Source organism: Anas platyrhynchos, chromosome 3, assembly GCF_047663525.1.
Source record: "Anas platyrhynchos isolate ZD024472 breed Pekin duck chromosome 3, IASCAAS_PekinDuck_T2T, whole genome shotgun sequence".
Lineage (NCBI taxonomy): Eukaryota > Metazoa > Chordata > Aves > Anseriformes > Anatidae > Anas > Anas platyrhynchos.
This window is the reverse complement of record NC_092589.1, coordinates 95,276,836-95,289,016: the sequence shown is the minus strand read 5'-3', so window position 1 is coordinate 95,289,016 and position 12,181 is coordinate 95,276,836. Positions and strand designations below refer to the sequence as shown.

At 35.7% G+C, this 12,181-nt stretch overlaps 1 protein-coding gene across 2 annotated transcripts in view; it reads right to left on the bottom strand.

The window, feature by feature from the left end:
* Positions 1-562: 562 nt before the first annotated feature.
* Positions 563-12,181, bottom strand: part of BMP5 (bone morphogenetic protein 5) — a 56,155-nt gene continuing 44,536 nt past the window's right edge. For both annotated transcript variants that reach the window (XM_038177390.2, XM_038177391.2), the window contains 3 exons: positions 8,539-8,615; positions 6,582-6,692; positions 563-2,748 (listed from right to left, as the gene is read on the bottom strand). In XM_038177390.2, the coding sequence (XP_038033318.1) occupies positions 2,599-2,748; positions 6,582-6,692; positions 8,539-8,615 (338 nt within the window). In that variant the 3' untranslated portion in view covers positions 563-2,598. The remainder of the gene's footprint in view (positions 2,749-6,581; positions 6,693-8,538; positions 8,616-12,181) is intronic.

The following is a 12,181-nucleotide window of genomic DNA, read 5'->3' as shown; positions in this document are numbered from 1 at the left end:
TCCAGGGATGGTGACTCAACCACTTCCCTAGGCAGACTGTTCAAATGCTTCACAACCCTTTCAGTGAACAATTTTTTCCTAACATCCAACATAAACCTCCCCTGATGCAACTTGAGGCCATTTCCTCTTGTCCATTTCCTTGTTCCTTGGGAGACCAACTCCCACCCCACTACAACCTCTTTTGAGGTAGATGTAAAGAGTGATAAAGCCTCCTTTTCTCCAAGCTTAACAACCCGAGTTCCTGCAGCCACTCCTCATAAGTCTTGTTCTCTAGACCATTCACCAGCTTCATTGGACTCCAGTACTTCGATGTCCTTCTTGTAGTGAGGGGCCCAAAACTGAACACGGTACTCGAGGTGCAGCCTCACCACAGCTGAGTACAGGGGGACAATCACTTCCCTAATCCTGCTGGCCACACTCTTTCTTATATGAGCCAGGATGCTGCTGGCCTTCTTGGCCACCTGTACACACTGCTGGCTTGTTTTCCTTTTTCTTATAAGAGACTAGATGAAGCTGGTGTAATTTTGTCATGTGTCAGAAGCAAAATCACAGTAGAACAAGATAGTGTTAGAGGTTTATTATGTCTCAAAATATAGAAATATATTCCAACAGCATATTTTAAAGAATAATATAACAATAATCTTCAGTTTCTTATTCTCAAAATGGTACACCATTATTTAAAAATATATTACTTAATGTACCCCAGACTTAGTTTCCATCAAATTCTATTTAGAATAAATCAAGTTCTAAAAAGCATATCCACCTACCCACTTTATACAGAAACAATTACATTTTTTGAAGATAACTGAGGAATTTAAATTGTTTTATTTAGCTGTTCCAAAATGGTAATTCAACTGGGGACATAGTATTTTGATATAAACCCTTGTGCATGAACTGCAACTAAACATAGATATGTAGGTAATGTAAGCATAAAATAGAAATTGAATTGTAAAATGGAACTGTTGTATCAAGGGGAAAGAGCTCCCAAGACTGAAATTAGAACTGTTAATTTTTTAGAAAAATGATTGTATGCATAAAAAGATGTATGTAATATTCCAATAGCAAGATAAATTAGTTTCTGCAAAAAAAAAGGCAGTTGCACATTTGCATGCATACACAGTCACACACACACTGATTTTATCAGTGTCATAATCTGAGTTTTCTGAAATATGTCTTAACCACTGAAGTCAGAGTTTACATGAATAGATTGTCTAAAGAGAAACTGAAATGTCCTATTCATTTTTTAACAACTCTCTGAGAACTGTTTAAATGAAGCATTTTTAATCAAGGTAATTCATGATAAAAGCATATGATACTTAGCCATTCAATAAAGAGAAAACAGAGTAACTATTTTCCCATTTTGATAACGTGAAAACAAAGGGATGTCCAAATATTTTAAATGTGGTAAATTCAAAATAAGCATATGGGTGGTAGTGATGGGAATGATGATCTTTAATAAATTGTTCAATTTATAACCTCAGGATTTTATTTGAGGCTGAAAATTTAGGGAGGTTAAAAATTATTTGTATGGATTTAAGAATTTTCAAAGTTGTAATAACTGATGTTAAAAGGAAAGATATCCCATCTTGCATCTTATTATTGAAACCAAACATGTTAGAAAGGAAGATGGGACCAAAAGTAGGCTGCAAATTACCCAGCAGCTCCTTATGAAAGGTGTTTTTCATCTTTCCTTGTGAACAATCACCATCAGGGTCAAGTATATAGTAACTTGTCTTTGTAATGGTAGCGCTTGTGTGGTTTTTGTTTGATTTGACCTTGTGTTATTATAAGAATATTTGCCATGGTAGTGTGATGTGATAGGTAATAGACTGATGTGATTTGAGGTAAGAATGTTGTAGTTCAATTTTTAGTGTTAACTTGGAAAGTCAGAGAGAGATGCTAGAGTCTGTCTCCACAGAATTCCTGAAGCTTTGGGCCTTTTGCAAGCCCTGTGACCCACAAGCCAAGAAGTAACACACTCATCTTGTTAAAGAAAATAGTTACAACAATTATGTGCAATCTCTTCACTTCTATTTTCTATCTACTATTTATTTACTTAAACACTGTTCAACATTTCACTTTTTCTAATGGAGCAGAACTTCTAAAAGAAAAAATACATTTAGCCAAGCAGTTTTGTTTATTTTTTTTTCTGTGCCTTTTTCTAAATAAATACCCCTCCACAGTTTTCATTGGCACAATATGACCAAACGTATTTTAGTTCCTTTAACAATATGAAGCAGTTACAGAAGTTCTGGAGTTTCTAACTTAAAAAAAATTAATACAAAGGTTTTGCTTTAAAGTATTGAAATGGAATGAAATACGTTCCAGTATGTTCAATTGAAAAAATTATTTTTTGAAGTTCTACTGCATAGTAAGGTGACCCATAATATAAATGGTTTTGAAATTTTGCTCATACAAAAGAAACTATATACTTTTAAATAAATAAAAGCTACTATATACATTATATTGTACATTTAAATGAGAGATGACATGAAATGGAATAAATTTAGGACTGCCTTTTCATCAGCAAGGCTCATATCTTGACTTTATTACAATACTGAATAAACCCCTCTGCTTTAGATTATTATTTTTTTCCTCCTAGTGGCAGCCACATGAACGCACCACCATATTCCTGTATTTTTTTAAAATAACATTGGAACTGTCATCAAAGTAGAGCACGGAGATTGCATTCAGTTTTGTTGGTGCACAGCATGGCTTTGGTACATGATCAGGGAACATCAAATGAACCTGAAAGACAGATAAATACATAGCTCATATATCAAACGGAGAGGTACAAGGACAACGTCAGTGCAAGATATGTCTTTGCAATTCAGAGAGTTCTGTGGTTGCAGATTTTCCTCGGTTAGCAACTTTAAAGCACAGCTTACCTCCAGAATGTTGCTCTGATTTCAATCGTGCAGACAGAGTTATACAATAACAGCAGATGGAGAGATAAATGAGGAGGAGCGGCCAAGATACAAAGTTGGTTTTCAGACGAAATTTAGAAAAGAGTTGAAGCTAGGCTGTAGTTCAGGAAAACACATATGTTAGTGCCATCTCTGCTGAGGATGATGCTTAACATGAAGCACATGCTCATGTCCTTGGTCTCGCTGAGACTCTAGCATATGCTAAAATGCTTTCTCTCAGAGTCTCAGCATGGAGGAAAGTTTGTTACAGGCAGCAAAGGCTATGCAGGCAAAGACTCACACTGAAACACTGTTTTCAGTCTACGAAAGAGTAAGATGTAGGTTTTCAGACAGCATGAGTGTATTTTAAGGTTTTATCTAGGTATTTGTGGATCCAATTCTACTTCCACTGAAGTCAAAATCAATTCATAATGTGTGTGCCAGCTGGATAGAAGGTATGGGGAAAGGACAGAGACAGAGAAGGCTTTCTGTACACTAGGCTGAAATATATCAATGAAAGGTTAAAGAGAAGGAAAACAGTTTTGAACAGCATCCCAGAATGAACAAGATCTAGTGGAAATATCTGAAAATGGGGGAAATACAAGTTCTTTGTACTTGAAAGAAGGTTGGATGTAATATTCTACACATGCTGAAGACTTGGAAACTGGGGAGGCCAGAAAAGAGGGAGTTGTAATAGAGAGGGCAAGAGATTATTAAGGCATGGATGAAGTCTTCAGCAGTAATAGGTTTCATTTGTATGTTAAATCTTTGTAAATCTGTTAGAGCCATCTGTCTTGCAGTGATATAAGCCCAGAGACTCTGCCAGACAACAGAGAACAGTCTATCAGGAAAAGATTTTTACATAACTGTTACCATGAGAAGGTCTTTTGAAATGAGCAATAATAAATCCTGAAGTAGCAATTTAGAAAGGGTTTAGACACACATTTAAAAACAGTTTAACAAATGAATAGCAAAGCACTGGAGAAAAGAATGATTGTGCCTTGTCTAAGCAGATGTTTACCCCACCATCAGTGCTGGTTCTGCCAGCCCCTGCTACCCCAGAAAGGAGCCCCTTGGCCCTGCTAGCCCTTCACGACAGTGATGCTCACAGCCTTTTAAAGAGCGAGCATCTTTATTAAGGCAATAATTCCAAAAGTCTAGAAATCAGTGGGTCTACCTGCTGACCCTCTGACTTGAGTGACCATGAGGTCGGTTCTATGCCAGCACCTTTTCAGTGGCTGATGGGAGGAGAAGAAAGCTAATGTAATTTATTAAGTGCAGTCTATCTTGTATTTATATGCATCTGCGTCTTCTGTCTGCCTTAGCTCAGCCTCAGAAAAAGAAGAGAGAGAGGTACTGGCCCAGCATTTCTCCTATGCTTGTTACAAAAGAAAAGAAAATAAAAATGAGTCAGTAATGTTTGGAGGGGTACCAAGGAACAATCACTCCCCAAACCAAAGAGTGGGCTTTTTTAGAATGGTGTAATCAGTATGGCTGGGAGATGATTACATTTGGATTAGGGTGGGGTGTATGAATAATTGTTTCCCAAGCCATCCCCATGTGCACACCTTGTGTAAATCTGAATTGTGCATAATTTAAACCAGAAAGCATACAACTACTGTTATCTCATCTAATTTATGTGCAGTTAAAATTTAATTAGCCTCATGATTTTTTGGCTGCACAACCGAATGCATATACAGTACATGCAGTGGGAGACACACAATTCCAAAAAGGCCATAAAAAGGAGGGAAAATCTAAGTATCCAATTTAAAAATAAAATAAAATAAAATAAAATAAAATAAAATAAAATAAAATAAAATAAAATAAAATAAAATAAAATAAAATAATAAAATAAAATAAAATAAAATAAAATAAAATAAAATAAAATAAAATAAAATAAAATAAAATAAAATAAAATAAAATAAAATAAAATAAAATAAATAAAAAGTTGAGAATCTACACAAATCTCTTAACCATAGTAAATTAAGCATTTTTGGAAAGATTAGACATACAAGAGAAAATAGCACTGGTCCACTTCTTATTTAAAAGCCCATAATTATAGAAGGGAACTCTAACCTGGGGATTGCACTGATACTGGCAAATTTTCTGGGCAATGTTTACATAACGCTAAACTTCTGCTTTGCTGACCTATTTCTTTGCAGTTTGGGACTGCATGTATTCTGTTCTTCATCATCTCCTAGGCACATTACTATATTCCTTGCCAAATAGCATTTGATGTTCCACTTCACCTGAAACTCTTACCACAATTCTTCTGTATATTTCCAGACTCTGACTTTTTCCCTTCCTTTTGTGAATCTTGCTGACTTTAGTTCTGGGATAAAGGAATAATGTTACACTGGTGGCTGGACTTGTAGAAGATGCATAAATGAGATGTTGAATGGAAAGGAAAAGGTCTCAGCACATGCTGAGTTTCTAAGAATGTCCATTTCACTTAAGATAGCAACATTCACAAGAAAAACAAAAAACTGTCAGAAACAAGCAGGGAAAACCAAACTTTCTTTGCTTGGGGGTTTTGTTTTGTTTTCTTGACTTTTGGTTTTGCTCAGGAGGGTAAAGCTGCATACTTTTCTGAAGAGGAAAAGGCTTTTGAAAAGCAAGTGGTTTTTTGTTGTTGTTGTTTGTTTGTTTTTCAAAATCAAAGATCACCAACAAGCAACACAGACTCACCAGGATAGTCAGGTGGTCAAGACACTTTTCTATCATCACTTTAAATCAGAGTGAAGCTTAAACCCATGTTTCTCTATTTGCAGTCAAGTGCAGTCAAGTGTCTTGATGTTTCCAGAAACTCATTAATGATGGCAATCTTCTCTCCTGATTTCATCCCCCCACTGCTTTCTTGTGTATCTCATTTCTCTGTTGCATAATCAGTCTGCTAATAGTGATGATGTTCAGTGACTGTTCTTCAGCTGGCACAGGTGAAAAATCATGACCAGACATCAGACCCATAGCATTGCATTCTAAAGGTCTTGATTTCTGGAGGTGCTGTGTTTTCGAAAACATAGCTGAACAATTCTGGGCTGGAAGAGGAATGGCCAGCTGCTCCAACTAAGATCATCCTTTTGGCTGCTCTGGCTGGTACACAGGACTAACTGGCAGAGGCAAAAGGCTGGCTGCAAATCTTTTACATGTACCAGGCAGAGCAACAAATCTAAACACACTTATAAATAAGTTGTATTTGTCAGCCAGGCATAACTGAAGACAATTTCTTACATGCAAATGCATCTGTTTGCAAAGAATCACATTAAATTACATTTTAAAGCTCTCTGCCAACAGTTGACAATAGAGGTCCACAGAGTGGCCAAATGTCAACAATTCTGGAAGGTATATTATGTAGATGTTAACATGGAGCTTCAATAAGCTACAAAAAACTCAGGGGGAGCAGGGGCCCCATTTGGTTCCTGTCTACACAATTCTCCAATAATAAGACACGGTCTTTTGATGTATTATTGCTTTTGAAATGCAATGGAAACCTATCGCAGAGACCATTCTGGACAGTTCATCTGCTCTCCACTGTAATTATAAAATCATGTCTTTGAAATGGGTAATTATTTATAGAAATAATCAAGGTTCAATAGCAGTAAGCAGAGGAAGAGACAGGCCCTGTCCCAAGACATGAGTGCAAAATAGACAAGTATAACATAGGCAGAGGCATACCAGTGTCTGAACGATGGCGTGGTTTGTTGCATTCATGTGGGCATTGAGGGGAAAGGAACACTCTCCATCGCAGTAAAATGCAGCATAGCCCTCTGGTGCAATAATCCAGTCCTAAAACAAGAACAAATAAACCCACTCCTTTTTTTTTGTTGTTGTTTTTTCCTCACTCAGAAAGTATAAAACTATATCAAGCTAACTAAGACTTGTCCAAGGACAAAATGAACTTCAGAATGTGGCATGTTAAAATATTTTTTTGCCAAAAAGGAGAAAAGAAAAAAAGAAAAGAAAAAAAGAAAAAAAGAAAAGCATTTGCTTTGTTCCTCCAAAACTCCAATGAAAATTAGATTAAACAGAAATCTGTGCTGAATACCAACTAGTGAGGCTGTAACAGGAATTAAAGGCCCAAACATGTTTGTTAAAATATTTTTCTTCCTAGAGTCAAAATCTTGGATGCTTTTTTGGGTAACAAAATTAATTAAAATCTATCCTCTTTCTTCATCATATTCAATACCATTAATAGTATAATTTAATGAGACTAATGGTTACTACAGATTACCCAGTCGAATGGCACTGAATCATGTATTTTGAGAATGTCTAGCAACACAAACAGCATAGGGAAAAGATGACATGAGGGAAAATATTTTAAAATGTTAATGAAATCTATAAATTTAATTTGCTGAATTCTTTTGTTAGGCAAAGATAATGGAGTTGCTGTGGGAAAAAGGGAGAGAAGCAAGTACCTATTTCATGGATGAGATTCCACCCTGAATCTCACAGATCTACTATTATACAGCGTAACTTTGGCTCTCCAACAGAAACTCTGAATTTTTAAAGTACTTTTTGTGGAAAAAAAAAAAAAAATTCTTTCTTGACTGACTGATTTAAGAGCCTTGTGCATTGGGGTGCATATCAGAATTTCACATTTCAAAAATGAAAGAACTTGTGATACCTGACAAAAATAGAGGGACAATGGCTCACTTGTTCAGTAGCCTGAGCCCAAGTCAATATGACAAAGCTGCTCTGTCACCATGGACAGGGTACTTATACTCTGCAAACCTGGGAAAAGACTATCTGCCTACTTCTTCAGGCTGCTGTGAGAATACTCATACAACAAAATTCAGACAGGGCCTTGAGAACATATGAGAATCTGAGCTAGATGTCTTAAGGATGAGCTTTAATTAAAAAGCACACTTTTTCTTCTCAAGACTATATAGTCTGTTTTGCTCATGGAGATGCCTTTTGAAATAATTCAGAGAAATGTGAAAGCAGACACCTCTGATTTCTTAGGAGCATATGCAACATTTCTAGGTTATAGGCTTCTGGTGCCCTTCTTGTTCTCTCTTTATAGACTGCTTATTACCTTAAAGAAAACAAACAAACAAACAAAAAACTAGACTGATCTCTATTTTCTTTTCCTCATCATGGCCTATCTCTGTCTTTGTGACATTTTACTACAAGTACCTTCTTTTTTTGTTACTATACCACAGGGAGAGTTTGTCCCAGGAATTACATCAATTTAGCATCAGTGTAAGGGCCATTGAGCAGTGATCCAAGCTCTCCTTGCCTATGAACCTCAAAGAAGTGAAATCTCTCTGAGTTGCAGTACACTAGAGAAAGGAGAATTTGGGTGCAAATTTCAGAAGTTTCTTTGCTTGCTGTTGGAATTTTGGTTTTATCTACTGCAGATCTACTCAGATCTTGAGTAATGCTCCAGATTTATCTTTTAGTGAATAAATCCAGATCGTAAAGTCAGTCATCTGCAAAATGTTTGAGAGAATAGCAGCCAAAAAAAAGTAAAGAGATAGTGATAGGGTTGTATTGCAGAATGCATTTAAAGAATTTGTCTCTCATCAGTGAAATACCAATTACCATGAGAAAAACAGACTGTAAATACTGGGAGACAGTAAAATAGATTGTGCCATTTAGTGCTAATAGGAAACAGAATTTATAACCATACCTGCCATCCCAAGTCTCGGAAACTCACATAAAGTTCATGTTTCTTACATGCTTGCTTTTGCTCACTTGTGTTATAATCTATAGGAAGAGAATAAAAATTAATAACTTAAAAAAAAAAGAAAAACAAAAAACAAAATACATTGCTAGAACTGACAAGATTTAGCTCCTGACCAAATTGTAAAAAGGTACAAGCATACTGTCATTTATCCTCCTAGAGTTGGTAATATTGTCGGTATAAACTAGGAAATTCAGAATCACCAGTATCAGCCTGATGCAATTGTTGTACACAGAAGAAATGACACACTCAGCATTAGGGAAAACAGGTTCACATGATCTGTTTGCTCTCTATCTATGTAACAAATCCTATAATATTCACACAGGTAATTAAAGGAGGACACTGACAGCCTGATCTAAGGTAAACTGAAGTCTTCTGCGTGTTGGCACAGGTTTAATCATCAGGTAAAGAAAGTATCCCAGTTCAAAAGATAAATTAACAAAGACAAAAATTGTCCTGAAACAACAAAACTTCCAAAATTCTATTATTAGCATGTTTTGCACTCATTTTTAAATCATATTTTCTGGAAACATTTACCAGTCAATGATCATTAGTTTTAAATCTACTAATACACACAAGTAGAATAGCAGCTGCTCTTTCAAGGTTTGAATGTTTCTGTAGTGTCAGAAATATGTCAGGATCAAAGGACATGCAGAACCTTCCATATGTGCTTCTCCAGAACAATCTTAAGCCTTGAGAAAATGTAGTATTTGTTCCCCACTGCCCCTGAGGAACAGGAAAAGAAGGAGGTGTAGACATGCCTTCACCCCATTAGCAGCCCAGAATTGGTTTAGAGAGCTATTTGAGTGATGCAATCAGTGAGGCATGTGATGGAGCAGGGTTCTGTACAGAGAATGCTTAAAGTGTAGGGTTTTTTGACCAAAATAACTATTCTGACAGAAAAAAAATAAAAAATAAAATAAAATAAAAAGAAAAACAAACAAAATCTTCATTTTCAGGAACAGATTTTTTTTTAAATAAAGTTTCTTAACACTAAAAAAAATCAAAGCTGAAATGGGATGGTCTCTGTTTAAAAGTTCCAGGAAAATTGAAAGAGTGTTCTTTTTCATTTAAAATGAAAAACACCACACAATTTTCATTGCACCCTGTTATAACATGGAAGAGCTTTCTGTTGACTGAACTTCATGACTTGCCATAGAAACTGTAGAGGAGAGCAGAAGGTTCTTCTAGAATTTGTACTTTGATCTTGCAAGGCTTCTTACAGCTTGATTGAATTAAAAGCTTGCATATATGTTTAGAAATATTAATAGTCTCATTAATTAAAGCTCACAATTAAGTACCGTGAAATCATAGAATTTGTAGGCTGTGAAAAGTCTCAGTGATGATTTCGTTCATCTTTCTGCTGTAACATGGAATTGTATATATAGAATATTGCTGACAATTGTTTGCCTAATGTATAGTCCAAAACTTCCAAGGCAGTGAAATATATAGCATCTGAGATAACCTGTTGCAGTGCTTCTCTATCTTTGTAGAAAACTCTTCCAAATAACTATCCTAAATGATCTTTTCTGTGAATTTACCAATGGCTTCTTGTCAACTGTACCACTGCTTCTCTGAATTCTTCTCACTTTCTCTGTGACTTTCTGAAGATGTGATAGCCAAAACTGAATACAGTGTGATGTAAAGTAAAACAATTATTTCCTATGACCTTTGGACCATTTTTTAGCTGTAGACCATTCCTTTAAATGGGAATTTTAAAGCAAAATCACACTGCTGAATGATCAACTTCAGATTCCCTTTGTGATGTAATGCTGCCTAGTCATTTTAGGATTGTTTTGTATTTATATAAATCACCAGTACCATTGCAGAGTCACTATCTGACATTTTGAGTGTTCTGGAGTAGTGACTGGAGAATATTTCTCATGATTCAGAAATGGGAAATGTCACACCCATCTTCAAGAAGGGCAATCAGCCTAACCTCAGTTTCTGGGAAGGCTGTGTATCAAACGCTCCTGGAAGTCACATCAAGGCATATGAAGAACAAGAAGGTGTTTGGGAACAGTCAGCTTGGATTTACAAAGGCCAAACTGTGCCTAAACAACCTGACAGTTTTCTGTGATGAGTTGGCTAACTTTGTGGGCTGGTCAGAACTGGGTGTTCACATTGCTTTTTGGAAGGTTTTTGATATGGTCTCCCATAGTTTTCTTATAGCCAAATCGATCAGATATGGTTTGAATAGGTAAAGAATAAAATGAGTGGAAACTTGGCTGGACTGCTGGGCTCAGAGGGTTGTGATCAGTGGTATGAAGTCCAGCTGGCAGCTGGCTGCTACGGATGTCCCTCAAGGACCAGTACTGGTGCCAGTACTGTTTAATGTCTTTGTTAGCAACCTGGACAATGGGACAGCGTGTGCTCTCAGCAAGTTCACAGAGGATACCAGACCTGGGGAGAGTCATCCATCATTCAAATTACCAATAAAATGTTGGACCAAATCAGATCCAGAAGGGACTCAATGAGATATCATTAAAAATACCCATCCAAATTTTACTTTTATTGGTAACATGCTATTTGAATATCATTTTCTTATCTTTTCTTTTTTTTTTTCTTTTCTTTTCCTTCCTTTTCTTTTCTTTTCTTTTTTTTCTTTTCTTTTCTTTTTTTTTCTTTTCTTTTCTTTTCCTTTCTTTTCCTTTCTTTTCTTTTCTTTTCTTTTCTTTTCTTTTCTTTTCTTTTCTTTTCTTTTCTTTTCTTTTCTTTTCTTTTCTTTTCTTTTCTTTTCTTTTCTTTTCTTTTCTTTTTTCTTTTCTTTTTTCTTTTCTTTTCTTTTCTTTTCTTTTCTTTTCTTTTCTTTTCTTTTCTTTTCTTTTCTTTTCTTTTCTTTTCTTTTCTTTTCTTTTCTTTTCTTTTCTTTTTTCTTTTCTTTTTTCTTTTCTTTTCTTTTCTTTTCTTTTCTTTTCTTTTCTTTTCTTTTCTTTTCTTTTCTTTTCTTTTCTTTTCTTTTCTTTTCTTTTCTTTTCTTTTCTTTTCTTTTCTTTTCTTTTCTTTTCTTTTCTTTTCTTTTCTTTTCTTTTCTTTTTTCTTTTCTTATCAAGCTATGTATATATCTTCTGTTGAAAACACCTGGGCCCCAAAATGTCTCCTGAGATGGTGTCAAAAACTGTGCACAGGTTGAGATATATCCATTTGCAGTTCTAAATAACTTGTAATATCGTCATGAGTGTTAAGTTAGGCTACCTTATACCTATAGTATCCCAAACCCCATTTCTTTTTAAAGATGAGTGCTACTTTTTTTCCTAGCCCTAGCATTTTCTTAGCATTCTCTTAGAATGAGCTATTTGTCAACGACAGTCATTAAAGATTCAGCTCAGTTCTCCACAGGTAACTAGTTACCTTCTGCTACGTCAGATACCCTCTGTTGCCCGGGGCAGGTAGGGCCAAAGTATATGCCCACATCCTATAGAACTCCTGTATCTTTCTGGAGCAGCCACTGAAAGCAAGGCAGGATACTCTAAGACATGATGAGTTTCTGAAAATCTATATGCTTTCAATAAAACCAAGACCCCTTACTCATCCCTTGTGCTGAATTGCCTGTGTCTGGTATGTTCTGCACTTACATTACAAGTAAGGG